This window comes from Rhynchophorus ferrugineus, unplaced genomic scaffold, assembly GCF_030347505.1.
Source record: "Rhynchophorus ferrugineus isolate W39M unplaced genomic scaffold, kcgeb_rfMv2 rfM4, whole genome shotgun sequence".
In the NCBI taxonomy this organism is placed as follows: domain Eukaryota; kingdom Metazoa; phylum Arthropoda; class Insecta; order Coleoptera; family Curculionidae; genus Rhynchophorus; species Rhynchophorus ferrugineus.
In genome coordinates this window covers 37104662-37125293 of record NW_027472583.1, presented here as the reverse complement: position 1 = coordinate 37125293, position 20632 = coordinate 37104662, and the positions used below count along the sequence as shown (strand labels likewise).

Genomic DNA, 20632 nt, shown 5'->3' with positions numbered 1-20632 from the left:
TTACTGTCGCAAATCATATAGATGCGTCAAAATGTGCAGGAGAACATAAAACAGGAGATTGTACTCGTAAAGTTCGCCATGAAAAAGTGAAATGTGCTAACTGTAACGGAAATCATCCAGCGAACTACAAGGGTTGCGCAGTTCACAAGCAACTACAACAGAAACTCTATCCTGCCTTAAGGGAAAAAAAGGCATCAACAAAAACAATCAACTACTACCAATCTACCACTACCAACCAGACCAAGTCAACCAGACATAACTTATGCCCAAATGGTTGAAAATGGTTCAGCACAAAATCGAGAGACGACATCTCAACCTACTGAAACCAGTAACATCTCAAGATTAGAAAACATGATGGCCAAACTAATGGATCAAATGAGTACGATGCTTGGTCTACTCACAACCGTCGTCAGCAAACTTGCCTAATGCCTGAAACCAATAGCTACAAAATCGCCGTCTGGAATGCCAATGGGCCCCAACAACACGCCAGGGAACTAAAAATGTTCGTAACTGAACAAAATATTGACGTTATGATGGTTCCCGAAACACACTTTACGGACAAACATTATTTGAAAATTCCTAAATATAAACTTTATCATACAAATCACCCTGATGATAAAGCACATGGAGGTACAGCTATAATAATTCGAGATGATATAAAGCATTTCGAAAAAGAAACATTCCGCAAAAACTACCTGCAAGCCACCAGTATAACCATAGAGGAAGCCCATGGACCATTAACAATTTCTGCGATTTATTACCCACCCAAACATAACAACAAGGCAGAACAATTTCAAGAATTCTTCAGTACGCTAGATAATAGATTTATAGCAAGAGGAGATTATAATGCAAAACATTTAATGTGGGGTTCAAGAATAATAACCTCAAAAGGTAGAGAACTGCTCAAAGCCATAAGGACAGATAACTTACAACATATCTCTACTGGTGAACCAACATATTGGCCTTCAGACAGAAATAAAAAACCAGATACAATAGATCTCTGTGCAATAATAGAACTAACTGTCCCTCATTTAGAGAAAACTTAGACCAAAATATCTCTCTAAACTTACCGTTATAAACTGAAATGGATATAGAAATAGCAGCAATAAATCTTACAAAAAATATACAGGAGTCAGCATATTCCGCGACTCCCAACAGTGAAACATTTCCAAGAAAAAATACACATATATCATGTACAATACAGAAAAAGATATCAGATAAAAGAAAGTTACGACGAAATTGGCAACAGCAAAGGACTGAAGAGAATAAAAGAAAATTTAATAGGGCCATAAAAGAGCTGAGAGATCTTCAAATTCAAAAAGTGTCTCATTAAATCAAAAATTAGTACAGAAAATTTGTGCGATCTAACATCTGATCACAGTCCAGTATTGTTAACAATGGGCGTGACAATCCTAAAAAAGCAATAAGCCTAATCCTACCAACAAATATACTGACTCGGACAAATTCGGAGTAATACTGCAGGAACAAATCAGTTTAAAACTAAGACTTAAAAATATAGATGATCTTGATGAGCAACAAACCAAAAATATAATTGAACAAATTCGGTTAGCTGCAAAAGATGCTACCCCATTTACAAGAGAGAAATCATAATATGAAGTAATTTACCCCCTCGAAATTAGAGAAATGATAAAAGAAAGGCGAAAAGCTAGAAAAGTATGGCACAGAACCAGAAATGCTGCAGACAAAACTACTTTTAATAGAATTAGTAATCGGACGAATCAAAAGATCAATGAATACAAACAGAATTGGTTTCAGAAATATGTAAGTGAATTAAGCCCAGAAGAAGACAAATATTATTCGTTATGGAAGGCAACTTGAAGATTGACTTGGCCAATTATTCGAGTACCGCCAATTAAAAATGATCGAAATGAATGGGTTCGACGCAACGATGAAAAAGTTGAATTGTTCGCACAATACTTAGCTAACATATTTTAACCTAATGATATAGAATCTACCATGGATAGATGTAATTTCTCCATTGGAAATCGCCACTGAAATTGATAACCTCAATTCTAAAAAGGCACCTGGCATAGATGACATTTCACCTGAATTATTGAAAGAACTGTCACGTAAAGCAATCATCTTGTTGACATATATATTTAATGCCTGTTTAAGACTGAAGCATGTTCCAGAATGCTTTAAGGTGGCACAATTAATTATGCTCAAAAAACCTGACAAACCTGCAGAACAAGTCGAATCTTAGAGGCCTATTTCGCCGCTACCTGTAATATCAAAACTATTTGAGAAACTAATATTTAAACGTGTTAAGATTTTTTTAATAATACCAGATTTCCCGTGTGGTTTTCGAAATCACCATTCAACAATCGATCAAGTGCACAGAGTAATTGCGGCTATTGACAGAGTAATTGCGGCTATTGAAATAGCATTTGAGGAAAATATTTACTGCCCTGCAATATTCCTGGATGTCTCACAAGATTTTGATCGGGTTTGGCATTAATCTGTAAGATGAGTAAATTGTTACCGCGTAACTGTTGTCAATTGCTTTTCATATCTTTTCGGAAGAAAATTTAGTGTATCGCACGAAATAGCTCGACATTTAAAACTATTTCAGCTGGAGTTCCACAAGGTAGCGTCTTAGGACCTCTTCTATATCTGCTCTACGCTGCTGATGTTCCAACAACAAAAGAAACACTACTTGGAACCTCTGTGACGACACAATTATTATGGCAAACGACATATGCCTAGGGCAGTAGCAACAAGTGGCAGTCAACAAAATCTACAAATGGACGTGGTGAAAGAGCACCGAAGATTGTGAACGCAGTGGACACCCCAAGAGGTTGTTACCGATGAAAACATTAAAAAAATCTACAAAATAATTTTGAATTACCGTAAATTGAAGAAAGTAGCAGAACTGAATTCGGCGAACAGTTTGCTTATGTTCTAGTGTTCGACGCGTTATTTCCAGCGCGGATTCCTGGAAGAACTAGCGGGATTATGAATAAGTTTGGCTTTCAATAAAATAACCCTGTTTCTCCCTAGTACTTTAATTATTACTAGAAAGATGTTTTTGAATGATAAATCTATTTTAATATCTATTAATAATTATTAATAATACGTATAATTATATAAACATTTTATAAAAAACAAAAAATTCGTAGTATAATATTTGTATTTTCCTGGCAAAAATCTCGTTTCTGAAATAAGATATAATATTTAAATAAGTAGATTTCTTTATTACAAATTATCAACAAAATTAAACCTGTCAAAAATATGAGTTGTCGTTGTTTTTTCATTATATTGAAGAGAATTACTTTTATAAAAATTATTTTGTATTCTTTATACTTATTAATACCCTTTATAGCAAAAAACTTGTTAAATAATATAGAAAAACTATTTTACAAATGACGAGGGAAATGTATTTAAAAAATATCATATAAAATAATTATTAAAATCTTTGAAAATTTACCAAGGGTTGTTGGTATATTATTTTTCAATGTGTAATTGTTCGGGGCATATATAAAAAAACAAATACTAAAAATAACAATTGAAAAAATATTCATACAATACAATAATGTTATATTTTCCTTACAAATTTTATTTAATATATAGAACATTGTATTTGATACAATAAAACGTATAAACACATCAACATGTAACAATAACCAGCCATTAACTACATTATTCTCAACAATTTTTTTTTTTGGTTTCTTTTCCATTATTCCTAGTTATAAAGGTCTACAATTCGGTCAAAAAAGTGCCTGAGACTACCATATTTTCTACCTAAAATATAGAGTAAAGCCCATTAAGTACAGTAATTTTTAGAAAAGAGTCACTTACTTATGTTATTCTTACGTTAGACAGCAGTTATCATATCACTGCAGTATGAAGATGTTAGTACTTCATTTTTTCCAACATATCTCCCAATGTGCTGTTAGCAAGTTTATTTTTGGTTTATTATATAAAAGATAATCTACTCCAATACATTCCAAAGGGTAATCCAATATATTCGTACCTGTCTATATAATCCTTGTTTCTATCCTTTATGGATGAATTATTTGATGACTACATTTATAATTTTATGCCACCAAATAGAGTTTTTTAATTTATGATTTATGATTATGTCTAGCTCATAGTGAAATTTCTACATATGTACATACTGGTGCGGCTGAATATACCTTCTGATGATTTTGTATTATTTGGTAGTCATTACAGAACTGTAAATATTTCAAATTTCTTCTGCAAACTACAAATAAAATACTAAAGTTGTATTAGCATAAGAGTTTTATGAGATATTCTTACCCTAATTTTCAAACGAGCTTTATTTCAATCTTATTAGTATATTTTCCTTATAACTTTTATTATGTTACTAGCCATTCTGACAGCAATTTGATATTTAAAAAAAAACGCCCAGACAGTACTTATTGTGTTAGCAATAAACGTTGTTTTACAGGAAAAAAACGCCGTACACGTATCGTGGAAAAGTTATTAACAAAAAAAGTGGTGTAAAAAGTATAGTTATAAACAAAACAATACATGTCTCCGAGCGAAACGATGGAAACTACCAGATCGTTATTGGGAGAGACTTTCATAAAGGAACTAAACGCGCCACGAGTTTCGTCCATCGATCGATGGACGAACCTTGTAGCGACCACTACGACCATTTAGGCTTCCACGTATTCACCTACATTAAGTTCTAAGATTGTCAATGCTGGTAGATTAGTACCATGCTATTCCCGGCTATAAACGACTACCACGACCACGTCTCGCTCTGTTTTCTTTTCTCTGCCCCCTTGTAACGGTACCACTTCCACAGCGCTACCTTGCTTCCTTTACATAACCTAATATCCTGTCCATTCTCCTGTCGACCACATGTATCATTTAATATCGCTATAAATACGTTTTTATTCAGCCAGTGTTTTCAGTTCCCGTGCGAATTCCTTCCACAAAATATTAGCGAGTATTCGGACAAACAATCGCATCAAAAGCTACATATTCCGACCGACCGATCTGACGAACATTTCTACAAGTTCATTCCAATAACCAGAAAATACTGCGAATCGAGAGCTGTTCGCTGAATCTTCTCCAAATGTTCGCGCAAGGTCTCGTGCAGAGCTCTAATCATTCGATTCGTTCATATCTGTACTTACCATTACACTTATTACCACGGCTATTAGATATCACTTTTTTCTGTTGTCCTAAATAGTTGGACTTCTGCACTTGCTCTAACTGCATTCTGTTGACATTTACAATAACATGCGATCCATCAATTGTCAATAATTTGGTCTATTCTTTACTAATTAATGGTGTGTTAATTTTCGGAATTGGATCGGATTTCAGGAGAAGAGATTGGTAGTTTTTCCAGTCGGTCTTTTTCCTGAATCTTGTTAGCGGGACTTGAGTGGTGGCGCAGTTTCCGAGTTTGAGAAAGACCGAACGATGATCAGAGTCTAGTTCGTCAAGGACTCGAACTTCGGAAGGGCGATTTACGTCTTGAAGAATAAAGAAATCAAGGACTCTTACTGCGCCTTGAGAAACTGTACTGGGGTGATGAGTGGGTTCATCTGGCAGGGCAAGACCGTAGTCCAGATCTGCACTTAGAGCTACGATGGCGTTACCTGCTGGATTCGTTCTGGAACACCCCCAGGTGGGGTGGTGGGCGTTGAAATCGCCTCCTATTATTTTTGGAAATTTTCCTTCGACGAGTGATTGGTATTCGGTACAGTTGAATGCAGAAGATTTCCTGTACAGGGATGTAATCACGAAGGGAAGCTCTTGGATATCGATTCTAATGGAGGTTGTTTCGAAGTTATTTGCTGATAACGAGGGTAGGAGCTCTTTTTTGATTCCTTTTCTAATGAGAATGGCGGTTCTACCGCCTCGACCCGGGGTTCTGTCGTTTTTGTAGACAAAAAAGTGTTCGAAAGAGAGACGATGCGAAGGTTTCAGGAAAGTTTGCTGGATTAGAGCAATGTCGACGTCATAGAATGTCATGACATTTTCAAATTCTGCTTGCTTTCCGCGTAGGCTGTTTTTATTCCGTGTCAGCAATATAAGAGATTTTGGACCAGCGATTTTGAAGATTTAAAAGGCTGCTAGAAATTAAAGAAACGGGAATGTTGCCACAGGCGACATTTGGAAAAATACGAGCAAGTTGGTGAACCTGTGCCATCATTTGCAAGAAAGCCTGCGGGTCAGTAAACGACTGCATTGGCAAGTTAAGGTCCGGTATAGTGGCTGGAGCAGGAGTTTGAGTTGACGCATCATGGGGGGCTTGGTATTACGAGCTGGAATGCCCGAAAAGCTGGCAGTTGAAGCACTGCACTGACTGGCCGTTTCCCCTCTGGACCTCGACCTTCACTGTGATGACGCTGAGTTTGGTCATATATATGATCTGTTGCTCTTCGCGAAGGACAACCATCTGAACAATTGGTAGTTTTATCCCGGATTTTAATTTCCATCTTTGCACAAATTTTGGATGGAAGCCTTGATCAAAGAGAAGTTCACGTACCTCGTCAATGCAGAGTGATTCTGGGATGTTTCTTATTATTACCCGGAATGCTCTCTCCTCCGGATGACAGAAGGAGTGCTAAGGATAATTCCTTTCCCCGGGCAGGGTAGTGAGTTTTCTGTGAACGCGCCTAGAAACTCTACATCATGGATGGTGTGGAAACGAGTTCAATGTAAACAAAACAAATCAAACCTACAAACTATTACACATGTGTTCTTAATTGTAATTTTAAGTCCTTCGATAATATATGTATTAGATGTACTAATAAATTAATGTTAAAATAAATTATATCTGATAACATTTTTGTTCAATTAATTTATTCAGATATCCACAAATATCCACGACGTATTACTAAAGAACCTTTAAACTAAAATAACTTAAAATAAACTTAAAAGACCATATAGTAAATATGACCTTTAAAAAAACAGTAAGAACGTGACATTAACTTACGAAACATTTTAGAGGAGGTAAAATGAAAAATTCAGTATAATACTAAATTTTTATATTATATTTATTTATATATTTTAAAAATTAATATTAATTTTAACTTATAAATTAGATGATATAAAACAATGAACCTTAACTATGCCATAAACTATTTACTAAATTTTCACATATTTAATTATACAATACTACAAATGTATTATATATAAATAAAATTTTATAACAACTTTCTTGTAGATACAGTTCTTTGTACTCACTAATTACTAATTAATTACAATACAATAAAGGTTGCAATAGAAAATGTTTCCAAATAAAGGCAAGGTTAATATATTTCATGGAAAAAGGGCTTACCCTCTAAAAAAACACCACCAAAATTGAAATCAAGGACTCAAGTACCTAAAAACTCAATAATCAAACTTATATAGACAGACTCAAATTAATTTTTTGCCTGTAACTCTTCATGACTTATCGTACCCTACTTAAAATTCATTCGTAAGATAATAATATCGATAGTTTTATGGAAAATATTACCTTGATGATAGCTCCTTATACGATACTTATATAGCTTCTTAACTTCTTGTTTTTTGAGAAATTCTTTAAGCAATATTTTTTTTGTTTTCCATCCTGTGGCTTCCAACTTTCAAAGCCTTACAAATTCTTAAAATATAGATTAGATTGTTTAACATCTATATTATGGATCCGACAAAGATGTTGCCGAAATTCAGTATGTATGGATACTAAAATCATTAAATTGGAAACACAGATAAGGCAGATGATCCTTCTGGTCATTGGCTTTAGTTGTGCAGCAATCTCATGGTTAAATCTTTCTCTTGCTACTAAGTATGTAATCATAGTCAGTCAGTTATTTAATTTATCCTATTTGAAACTACTGAAACTAAACTTAACTTTGAGTCTCCATATTTGTAATCCTGTTAAAAAGCGTGTGCGAAAAGTGAAATGTTAAACTAATAGGCCTTCCTTTTAAGTAAAAGGGAACGTCACAATATAACTTAAAATATGCAACATTTTTAATCATAACATAACATATTTAATCTATTATTATTTTTTGTTTCAATACAAAATATAAAAGTTAATGTCAGAAAGTCTTGTTAAATATATTATTTTTCTAAAATAAAATACATTCATAAAGCAAATAGCCTAGCTGTAAATTTGGCAACATCGACTTTTAGCATTTCGGCTTGCGGCGAGTAGATTGCTCCGACGAGTATACGAATAGTTCCGAAACTAGCTGAATTTCCGGCCACGATGATTTTTAATGTATACCTCAATCAGGTTCTCAGATCGCGATTACATTGTTAAGCGTCAAAACATAAATAGACAAATATAAATACTATGAGCAGAAGTCACCACTTTTGTCGGAAAATGTAATTTTAATAATTACATTTTTGATTTATATTATTCAAATCTGATTGTTTATGTATTTTTTTGCAGGAATGGGATACATCTCTTCGAGGTGTCAAAGATTACCCCGATTTACGGCTGGCTGTGAAACGTTGGGCCGAACTGCAGGACGGTCAAAGAATCTTGCTGACGACACCCAGTGTTCTTGTTGGATTTCGGGTGGAGGTGTATCGGGCCGAGGGCACTACTCAGTGGTATACAGCTGTGATAATTGGATACAATGAAGCTACTAGGGTAAGTCATCCGAATAGTTCATCTTTATTTTGATGATTTTAATTAACTAGATTAAGAACTGAAGTGCTTCTATGAACGCGTTAAGTAACTTCTTGAAATTGAGGCCCCATGATTGTTATCGTTGAATTGGGAAGTGGGAATGTTTCATATCAAGTTCTTATCAAATGAAATCAGCTTCTCTATTTTTTTTTCAAAAGTTTTACATTCATCCTGATGCTTATCCAATGTTTCTGTGCCCTTTTGATAGAATAACTTATTTTTGGTTATGATGGATAGCTTTCGTCGGTTGTTGTCCACTCAACTGATGATCTCTACAGTCCGTCTAAAATAAAAGTACGTCGACTTAATTCAAATTCAAATCAAAATATATGCTCTCATGGTTTTGACATATAACAATATATTAATTGAATATATAAAAATTAATATAAAAATATTTTATTTTATATATATTTTAACATTATAGTACATTTTACTTAAAGGTAAAGGGCTTACACTGTTGTATGGCAGCTTTATTATATTTATATTAAACTCTTTCCCACACCACCTATGAAATAGAGTTTTACTATTCTAACTTGTTTTAAAGTTTATCCTAACTTATTCTGAAAACTATTATAGCTTATTCTAGAGATTGTTAAATCTCACTCTATGTGTCTATTAATCAGTTCGTATGGCAGTTTGCGTTTGAGCCTACGCACTTCACTCGCGCACATTTAACTGTTTGGCGAGTGCATTAAGATGCACTAATAGCCTTTCAGAGTACTATGCACTAACACTCTGAATCACACTCGTTACGGGCTCTATGGGGATGAATCAGTCAGTACATTTGGTTTTGTTTAAGCTCAAGCTGTTTGCGTTTTGTAACTATATGTTTTTTTCATGTCAAACGTCGATCGAAATGCATTCCCAGATATTTAACGTTGTCTGCTTGTGGTTGTTCATGATTGTTCAATTTTACCGAGGAACATGTTCTTCTACAGTGGGTGAATGTCACATGAGTAGATTTTGTCTCATTTGCTCTGATACGCCACGTTTTCAACCACAATTCGACTTTGTTAAGATGAAGTTGGAGGTTTCTTGTGGGTGATATTGGATCCTCGCGTGATTATAAAACCGCTGTATCGTCAGCATATGTTGCAACAGTAGTGTTTCTTGAGGCCGATAGGTCAGTTGTATACAATAGATATAACAATGGGCCAAAAACACTGCCCTGCGTAGCACCCGAATATATTAGGTGTAGGTCAATGTATTCATCACCCTGTTTGACAATAAAATGACTGTCTGTGAGGTACGATTTCAACAGTTGAAAGTGCGCATGGGGTAAAAGCTTTTTCAATTTAACATGCAGTCCAGTGTGCCACACCTTGTCGAGGGCCTGAGAAATATCGAGAAATGCAGCGGAGCAATATTTTTTATTGTTTAAATTTTTGTTAATTTGGTTGACTAATCTGTGTATTTGTTCTATTATTCCGTGTTTATTACGGAAGCCAAATTGATGGTCTGGAATAATATTTCTCTCTTCTGCGATTATTTTAAGTCTCTTAATGTATAGTTTTTCGAGTAATTTACGCATCACAGATTTTTCCCAAGTTTAGGAATCATAATGATTTGAACCACTTTCCAAGTTCTAGGAAAATAATTAAGTCTTAGCATGGCATTAAATAAGAATGAGAGCACTTTTAAGATTCTTCCACTAATTAGATCAAAACCAGGAGCTTAAGCTTACTTTACAAGTGGGGAAACGCTCAAATTTCAAAGGCATGTAAAATATTTTCACATATTTTTTATCTATAATAATCAGGTATTTGTGTATAATGTTATTCCTGAGCTGATGTGACGGAAAATTGGTCATTCAGTGCTGAAGCCATTCAGTTTGCTTTTTTAAGCACAAACTATAGCATCTAAAACGTCGTAGAAATATTGTACACTACTGCTACTATGGTGTAATGGTTAAAGCGTTTAGCTCCCTAACGGAGGTCGCGGTTTCGTTTCCCGGCAGGTACAATAACTTTTCGTTGTTTAGTTAGAACATTTGTCATATCACCTTGATTAGGTAGCGGAACCGTCGGCCTGAAGCGCTCCTTATTTTCAATCAATTGATTCTTTATTCCTATTTTGCCTCATACGGGCTACACCTTTACTTCGCCTGCCCATTTTAATATTAAATAAAATAACTGCGTAATTTATTGAGTAAATATCTAACACTAATATAAGAAAAATAAAATATTGTCTATTTTTACTAGAATAAAATGGGAAGCAATATGGCCTGACTTTAAAACGAATATTAAGAAATCGTCTGATGTGGCATTCTTATAGCAAGACAAGAATAGTAGATTTAACGTGGAAATTAAAGGAAATAGCTACAGCGTCATTGAAAATATTAAACCATAACACTAGAGAAGCAGGTTTTTGTATCCACTTAGCAAAAAAAAAAAGTTTTTTTCACTCAAAATTGTGCTTTGATTCTTCAGTACGATGTTGCTTTGGTGTAGGTGTTGTCTGATCACATCTACACCAAACACACCTGGTGCCTTTTTGAAAAGCAATTTGCAAATGCTCAAATTTTCATGTAAACTTATATATGCATATTGAATTACATAAACATATTATCCTCAGATATCTTTAAGGGTCTAATTTTCTAAACCAATTTGTAAATATGTTTTGTAATATTTGTTATCACTATATTATATGGCTTCAGTAGAATTATGCGCCATGAACAAGCAATCAGCATAACATAATCTGTTTATATCTTCTTTTTGTTTCATTTAAGTTCCCTGGAATGTTGCTGGAGTCCACTAGTATTTCAGACGTCTAATTAGTATTTTAAATACCCAAACATCTGGTTGGCTTGCTAGTATTGAATACATTTTATAGTTTATTCATATTACTCATTCATGTGTTTTAGGTACAGTGGGTATTTACGTTGTTCGCGTGTAAGCTTGGATCTGATATGTGTTAACTCCTTGTGAATATGTATCTGAGCATGTTGTATTGGTACATTAGGTAAACTAGATGAGCGAGTTTCTTTTTTTCTCTTAAACAGGGTATCAATTTTGTAGCTGCTGTTTGTGGACCGAGCACCGCTTATTGCTGTAGTTCATGCATTTCACTTTGTTATCATATATGTTATGTTGCGTATACAGTATTTCATCACATGATTCACTGTAGATTTCACATCTAGAAATAACTAGCGACGTTAGGTTTTTATATACCCATAGACTCGCCATCTGGTGTATTGATCCTTTTTGTGTGAGGTGAACAAATATTTATAGTTTAATTATTTTTCTTAGGCTTTATATCTAATATCCTAGTACTATACCTCTATTATCTATAACACTATTATCAACATTCGCCGATTATACAATACTATTAGTAATAGACAGAACAAGCAGACCATATAATTGCGAATGAAACTAAACGGTTTAAATGTGTTCCCATCAAGTTTACCAATAATAAAATAAATAACTCATGTTTAACAGGTCAATTGAAAAGTCCCCGGCCTGACACATAGATGACGCTTCTAGAATTAAATCCATAGGTTTTTAGTTAGCCCTGACCCTCAAAAGATGCGTGTATAAATTTGACAGCTGCTGGATCATTATTTTGTGAATTATAGCATTTTGAGTGAAGCAACTTTTGTTATTGTGAAAAAAATTGATAAAAGGGAATTTCGCGTGATGATTAAATATTGCTTTTTGAAGGGAGAAAATACAGTTGAAGCAAAAACTTGCCTTGATGCCGAGTTTCCGGACACTGCCCCAAGAAAATCAACTGCCAAGGATTGGTATGTTAAGTTTAGACGTGGTGAAATGAGCACCGACGACAATGAACGCAGTGGGCGCCTAAAAGAGGTTGTTAACGATGGAAATATTAAAAAAATTCACAAAATGATTTTGAATGACCGTAAATTGAAATTGAATGAAATAGCAGATACTCTAAAGGTATCACCTGAACGTGTACATCATATCATTCGCGAATATAGTCGACGTTTGACTTTCACAGAGTAAAGATGTGTGCGGAGAGACGGTCAGTGAAACGAAGCAAAAGTGCAATATCTGTGTCACAATTACAGTTTTGATGTAGAGAACACAACTAGAACCCAGAACGAACAGGCACTCTACAATGCGTGGATGAACGAAAAGTCGGCGCGGGAGAGTCTTGAAATTGCATTAACCAATCTGCAAAAAGAAATAAATACCCTCCAGGTACAACTAAATAAACAAAGCTCTGAGGGCAAGTACAAAACAACGATAAACCACCAAGCCAACAAAAGCAGTTCAATTGTTACATACGAAACAGATGAAGAATTGCAGAAAGAAGTAGGCTGGATAACGGTTAAAAATAAAAAAAGAAAAGCAAATAATTCTCCAGGGTCTTCACCACAGCAAATAAAAATAAAACAAAATAATGAACAAAATAAAGAAATTAGAATGCCCAGGCCAACCCAAATTATCGTAAGTAATGTTACCGACTTTGACTTGCTATAGGAAACACTGAGGTCTAACGATATAGTATTGAAAGCAACGGTACTAAGCAATGGACAAATAAAAATGAACGCCGAATGTCGTACAACATTCACAAAAATAATAGATTGTTGAGAGTTGCTGAAACTGCAATGGCACTCTTATGAATACAAACAAACCAGAGACATCAAAGTTATGGCAAGAGGGCTTCCATCAACAGCTAAAAGTGAAAAAATTATCGCAGAACTAAACCAAAATGGACTTAAATGCTTAAATGCGATAAATATTTAAAAAAAAGAAAAGACCAAAAATAACGAAGGAGAAATTTTAGTCCACAAGAAGCTATTACCTCTATTTATGTTAGCCTTTGAACATGACACGGACACAAAAATCATTTTTGGTATTAAAAGAATTTTAGGCGTCGAAATAAAAATCGAACCTCTAAAAAAATCGAACTTAATACCGCAATGCAAACGATGCCAATTGCATGGACACACACAGAAATTCTGCAGAAGAGAACCTAGATGTGTAAAATGTTCAGGTAAACATATCACCACAGAGTGGAGAAAACCCAAAGAAGCTAAGCCGAAATGTGCAAACTGCAATGAAGCACATCCGGCAAGTTATAGAGGATTTTTTTTTGTTCTGGCCTAAAAACCAGGCGGTGGAATGCCCTGGAGTGACAAGTTGGACCGGGTTATGTGGGACTGCCTCTGGGCTTACCAATACACTAAACCGAAACCGCCTTACAGTTGACCCCTGTGGATCACTACTGCTACTGCATTAAATTTGGGATATGGCACCCGCTGATCGGGCAGCCGTTATTGGGCACGAGGGCCCGGCGATTCTATTGATTCGCCAACCTGAGTTAACACACAACTGGGTACTGTTGTATGGGGGCAAAAGTTATGACTGTAGCGACGGATGAGGTCGTTTCAGCCTGGAAAAGTGGGAGAGCTTAGCGGTGACGCGGTGCTAAGCTCCCAGCATGTCGACCAGCTCGCGAACAAGCGCGTTTTCAGAAGAACTTGAGCTGAGTTGTTGTTTGTGGAATGATTGAGATATGAAGTGCTTGATTTCTGGAGTGTCAGTTTCCCTATGAATTTGATTATTTCTGACAAACCATGGAGTGTTTTATATTCCCCTGAGGAGCTTATTTTGGAAAACTTGAAGCCGTTTGACCTGGTTGGGTGTAACAAACTTGAAGTAGACATTAGATCCGTAGAGGAGTACGGACCGAATTAACATCTTGTAAAATAAGCATTTGATGGAGATGGGAAGTCTGCTAGAGGGGCAGATCAGAGAAGATAGCAGGTTTGCTATCCCCGAACCTTTTTGGATTGCTTTCTGGATTTGGGAATGCCAACCGAACCGCCGGTCGAAGTGAAGACCTAGGTACGTGACGTTATCCAGCCATGGAATTATTGCGGTGTCGATCTTAAGTTGCGAGACGCGCAGTGCGTAACGCTTCTTGTGGAAAATGATGGCCTGGGTTTTCAGGGGGTTGATTTGCAACCTCCAAAATTTGAACCACTTGACCGCATGATCGAGCTGCTTCTGTAAACGTTCATGAATTGTAATTTCGAACCTGGCGGCCGTGAAGAAAGCAGTATCGTCAGCGTAAAAGGCGACGTCAATATGCTCTTTTCTCGGCATATCTGAAATAAAGAGATTAAATAAGGCTGGGGCCAGCGGGGAACCTTGAGGTACGCCAGCATCGATTTGTTTACGACTGGAAAGTGACGCCCTGATCTTGACCTGGAAAGATCTGTCCGAGAGAGAGGACTTGATGAGAGCGGTTAGGTCTCCTGGGAGGCCTAGCCGCACGCACTTTGCGAACAATCCGTCGTGCCAGACCTTGTCGAAGGCTTTGGTTAGGTCCAGAAGAACTGCTCCAAGCTTTTTACGTTGGTCAAGAGCATGATGGATATGTGCAGCCAGACGGGAAGCTTGATGGACGGATGAGTGGTGAGCGCGAAAGCCGAATTGTTCATCTGGAATGATGTTGTTTTCCTTTGTGAAAGAGTTGAGAGCGTAGAGTATTGCCCTCTCGGCAAGCTTCGAAATGGCGCTGAGAAGGCTGATAGGCCTGTAATCAGATGGAGATGATTTTGCTCCATTCTTGTGTATAACCGCTATATGTGCGTGTTTCCAAGACGCCGGGAAGTGTTGCAGTCTCATGATGGAGTTAATGATGTTTGCCAGTTCTACGAGCTGCTTATGCGGGAGCTTTTTTAACTGGGTAATCGATATTTCATCGAAACCTGGAGATTTTTTGGTTTGAAGTTTGCCGATCATAGTCTGTAGAGACTTTGGAGACACAAAATGGTTGAGAAGAAAGGCGGGGGTTACTGGTCTTTTGACGGAGTTGGATTCGTTGATGACAGTGTCAATGTCTTTAGCTTTAGTGTTCTGTGCGGGTGGGAGGCATTTCATTTGAGCTTCGTAGGTCTCTGCAAGGAGCTCGACTTTTTCTTGGTCAGTGACTGCGAAATTTCCTGTAACCGCTGACTTCAGGGGAGGGTTGACATTGTGCGTCTTCCCCACGGGGCATTTGGAGACACGCCAGAAGGAAGGGGGGCCATCCAGCCTTTGGTCCGCGAGAAATGAGTTCCATTTCATTGCTCGCCAAGTTGAGACGGCCGCCCTTACCCTCTTTCATGCTCTGTTCGCCTCCCTTTTGTCTGCAGCATCAAGGGTGAATCGAGCTAATCTGCATAAACCGTTTTTGATGTTTAAGAGATTTTCACGTTTAAGAGAAGCGGGAAGGTTGTTTTTCCACGGCTGGGGTTGTGATGAAATTTTGACTGTGGAAGATTCGTGAGCAGACTGAATATCGCGAGTTAGCTTGAGTACGGCTTCCTCGAAGTGTTCTGGTGTGTTAATTTTCGGAATGGGATCGGATTTCAGGAGAAGAGATTGGTAGTTTTTCCAGTCGGTTTTTTTCCTGAATCTTGTTAGTGGGAGTTGAGTGGTGGCGCAGTTTCCGAGTTTGAGAAGGACCGGACGATGATCAGAGTCTAGTTCGTCAAGGACTCGAACTTCGGAATCGCGATTTACGTCTTGAAGAATAAAGAAATCAAGGATTCTTGCTGCGCCTTGAGAGACTGTACTAGGGTGATGGGTGGGTTCATCTGACAAGGCAAGACCGTAGCCCAGATCTGCACTTAGGGCTACGATGGCGTTACCTGCGGGATTCGCTCCGGAACACCCCCAGGTGGGGTGGTGGGCGTTGAAGTCGCTATTATTGGCTATTATTTTCGGAAATTTTCCTTCGACGAGTGATCGGTATTCGGCATAGTTGAATGCAGAAGATTTCCTGTACAGGGATGTAATCACGAAGGGACGTTCTTGGATCTCGATTTTAATGGAGGTTGTTTCGAAGTTGTTTACTGATAACGATGGAAGGAGCTCGTGTTTGACTCCTTTTCTGACGAGAATGGCGGTTCCACCGCCTCGACCCGGAGTTCTATCGTTTCTGTCCACAACAAAGTGTTCGAAAGAGAGACGATGCGAAGGTTTCAGGAAAGTTTCCTGGATGAGCACGATGTCGACGTCATAGAATGTCATGACGTCTTCCAATTCCGCTTGCTTTCCGCGTAAGCTATTTGCATTCCATGTCATCAGTATAAGAGATTTCGGAGCAGCCATTTCGAAGAGTTAAAGGCTGCTGAAAGTTATAGAGACAGGTAAGTGTTGCCGCTTAGGCGGCGACATTTGGAAAAAGACGAGCAAGTTGGTGAGCCAGGGCGATCACTTGTAGGAAAGCCTGCGGGTCAGTAAACGCCTGCATTGTGGAGTTAAGGTCCGGTGTATTGGTTGGAGCAGGAGTTTGAGTTGGAGCAGGCTGGGTAGCGCTGGCTAGTTTTTGGGCTAGCTTCCTGCCACCTTGGTTACTCCATGCAGAACCTTGTGGAGGCCTGGTTTCTGTCGGAATTTTTGGTTTTCTTGGAGCAGGACGGCAGCTGCAACCGCTGAAGTTTGCGGTATGAATTTCACCGCAGTTGCTGCACTTTGGAGGTGCTTCTGGGATTTTGGTACAGGATCTAGTGTCGAGATGCCCGGCACATTTGACGCACCGTGGGGGGGCTCGGCAATATGAGCTGGAGTGCCCGAAAAGCTGGCAGTTGAAACACTGCACTGGCTGGCCGTTTCCCCTCTGGACCTCGACCTTCACTGTGATGACGCCGAGTTTGGTCATATATATGATCTGTCGCTCTTCGCGACGGACAACTACCTGAACAATTGGTAGTTCTATCCCGGATTTTAATTTCCATCTTTGCACAAATTTGGGATGGAAGCCTTGATCAAAGAGAAGTTCACGTACTTCGTCAATGCAGAGTGATTCTGGGATGTTTTTTATTATTACCCGGAATGCTCTCTCCTCCGGATGACAGAAGGAATGGTAAGGGTAATTCCTTTCCTCGAGCAGGGTAGTGAGTTTACGGTAATTGTCGCTTGTGGCGACGAATAAGAAAATGCCCTCCTTTTTGTTTCGGGTTATAATGTCTATTGATTGTGCCTTAGTAATTCTAATGAGCTCCATGAACCTCTTCTTGTCACGGAGCACTATAGGCGGAATTTTTTCCTTTGGAGGACTTTGAGAAACCGTCGCCGAAACGGTTGGCACTGTTTTTGCTGTGGAGGTTAAGACTTGTTTAGTGGCCTGGCTACTTACCTGCGCAGGCTGGGTTGGTCTTGTGGTAACTTGTTTCGGTACTGGCTGTGGGGCCGTCTTGGTGGTCGGCTTGTTTTGCACTGGTCTGGTGGCAAATTTTGTATTCGAAGGCTGTACGTTAGCCTTGGCTTTCGATTGGGTGGATTTAGTGGCTGGCTTGGCTACCGGATTGGGTTGTGATTTGGGAGCCTGTTTTCCCTTGTTGCCGGCCTTCGACAGCTGGCTTTCCTGAGGTGGAGTGACGGGCCCTCTTTTCCTTTTTCCCACCAAGGTGAAACCGTCGTCTGAGTCTTCAGTTTGGTCTAAGTGTTGTGCCGGTTTAGCTGGTGTCTGGGACTAGATTTCTATGGCAGCGGGAATCTTTACTGCCATGGCATCTTTTTGATGCTTCATGAATTGTGTTATCGTAGCTGTGAGAGTTTTTATTTCTTCCTTGAGCTCTTCGGAAGCCTTTTCGCTCTTTTCCAGCTTTTCCGTCTGTTTGTTCAGGGCGTCTGTTTGGGCTTTTGCGAACGTTTTAAGGTCAGCTATCTGCTTTCCCAGGTCTTCGTTCTGTTTTCTTAATTCTATTATGAGCACTTCTCGGCTGTCTTCTGAAGATGGTCCATTTGAATTTGGAACACTGGGATTATGTTCAGGAGGCGACGTCGGCTCTGACGTACATGACGCCATTGCCTTGTCTGTGAAAACGCCTTTTCGGCGCTTACAGACGCTTTTTTTTTGACGTAGGCACTGGTGAAACGTGATAACGGGTCGACCGTCTTAGGGAAAGTTTCGGGTAATTCTCGGAAGCGCAGGTAGGTTCGGCGGACCAGACACGACCGTTCTCTTCGAGAGCTAGCACGGAACTGAGTTATAGAGGATGTGTAGTTGCTAAAATACTACAAGAGAGGAGAAATAAAATAGCTCAAGTTAAACCTCAAGAAACAATGAGTGAAAAGAAACAACCGAAAAAATATAACAACGTTAATTGTGAAATGACTTATGCCCAAAGTATCAGTCAAAGTAGCCAAAGAGACACCAAGGAAGATGAAGCAACCACCAATAAATTGCTACTTAAACTAATAGGAATGCCGGAGAATGTCCTCCAAGATACAATCAAAAAAAGGACAATTATTTGAATGTCCTAAGCAACCTGGGAGAAATTTATAATTGGAGGTGATTTTAATGCAAAAAATACAAGATAGGGATCCACCAAGTAGGACAACAACTAAAGGCAATGAACTGCATAAAGCAGCTACTGAACTAAGATGTAGTTACATGTCAACTGGAAAAACAGCTTATTGGCCGACTGATCAAGATAAAACCCCAGACCTGTTAGATTTCTTCATAGTAAGGAACATAACATCCAACTATATAAGAGTCGAAGAAAATTTTGAGCTAAGTTCAGATCATACGTCAGTGATTCTGACGCTGAGCAAAAATATAATAAGAAAAGAAAGAAACCCAACGTTAACAAACAAGAGAACAGACTAGGAAGGATTTGCTGAAGAATTGAACATTGATGAATTGATTAAATCTTGAAGCAGAAAACTTCGTAGTAGATATTCAACAAGTTGCTTAAGTAAGCTAAAATAGTTTAAACAATATAACCCAAAGACTGAAAAGAGAAATACTGGAAATAAAAAACAAAACCATAAATGACTATCTCACAAATTTAACAGATGATAAAGAAACTGATTACTCACTTTGGAAAGCCACAAAATATCTAAAGCGCTCATGTCTACACAGTCCATCTATAAGAGACCTATGTGGGAATTGGGCACGTGACAATCGCCAAAAAGCAGAAGCATTTGCTGAATATCTAGAAAAAACTTTCAAACCAAACAAAACTAATATTGAACATAATTTTCTGGACATAGAAGCTGAAAATTCGATGATTGAATTAGTCACGCCGAAAGGGTTATCCAAAGTTATTAAAACTGACATTAACCCCAGGAAATCACCAGGCTACGATTTAATAACAGGAGAATTAGTACAAAAACTACTAAGAAAGGGAATTATAAACTTACCAACTTGATCAATACAGCATTTAGATTAAAACATGTCCCAGATATTTGGAAGATGGCGGAAATTATAATGATCCCAAAACCTGGGAAGTCACCAAACGAAATAAAATCCTATAGACCTATATCATTGCTGCCAGTAATATCTAAGGTTTTTGAAAAACTCCTGTTGAAAAGAATAAAACCGATCATAGAGAGAAAAAACCTAATACCAACACATCAGTTTCGGTTTATTAACAAGCACTCAACAATTGACCAGGTCCACAGAATAACAGATGTTATTGAATAAGTCTCCGAAAGTAAAAAAGTATGCTCAGCTATATTCTTTCAATGTAGCACAAGCCTTCGATAAGGTTTGGCATGAAGGCCTTATTCATAAACTACAGAAAATGTTACCAAAACAAAACACCGAACTATTAAAATCATACATATTACAAACAGAATGTTTAGAGTCAAACAAGAAGAAGCCTACACTACAATAAAAGAATCTAAAGCAGGTGTACCACAAGGAAGTGTACTGGGACCAATGCTTTATCTACTTTACACTTGTGTTATACCACAAATGGAAAATATCACAATGGCTATATTTTCTAGTGATACTGCGATTATAGCTGTCGGAGACAATAGTGAAGAAGCCTCACGAAAATTACAACAGTCAAGTGACAGTATAAATAATTGGACACAAGCTTGGAAAATAAGAATTAATGAAAGTAAATCTGTACATGTGCTGTTCACCTATAAACAGACCGTACTAGCACCAATAACATTAAATAACACTATCATGCCATATAGCAACAACGCTAAATATCTCGGAATGAATCTCGATGCAAAACTTCGCTGGATGGAACATATAAAGAAGAAAATAAAAGAACTGGAATTGAAATATAGGAAAATGTAC

At 37.7% G+C, this 20632-nt stretch overlaps 1 protein-coding gene and 1 long non-coding RNA gene across 3 annotated transcripts in view; one reads left to right on the top strand and one right to left on the bottom strand.

Moving 5' to 3' along the window:
- The window catches only part of LOC143195027 (putative JmjC domain-containing histone demethylation protein 2C), a 549561-nt gene that overhangs the window by 159840 nt on the left and 369089 nt on the right, over positions 1–20632 (top strand). For both annotated transcript variants that reach the window (XM_076401869.1, XM_076401868.1), the window contains exon 4: positions 8387–8590. In XM_076401869.1, the coding sequence (XP_076257984.1) occupies positions 8387–8590 (204 nt within the window). The remainder of the gene's footprint in view (positions 1–8386; positions 8591–20632) is intronic.
- On the bottom strand, positions 3521–3957 carry LOC143195063 (uncharacterized). Its single transcript, XR_013005456.1, has 2 exons — positions 3820–3957; positions 3521–3762 (listed from the first exon to the last, which is right to left on the bottom strand). It is a non-coding gene; the product is annotated as an uncharacterized LOC143195063 (long non-coding RNA).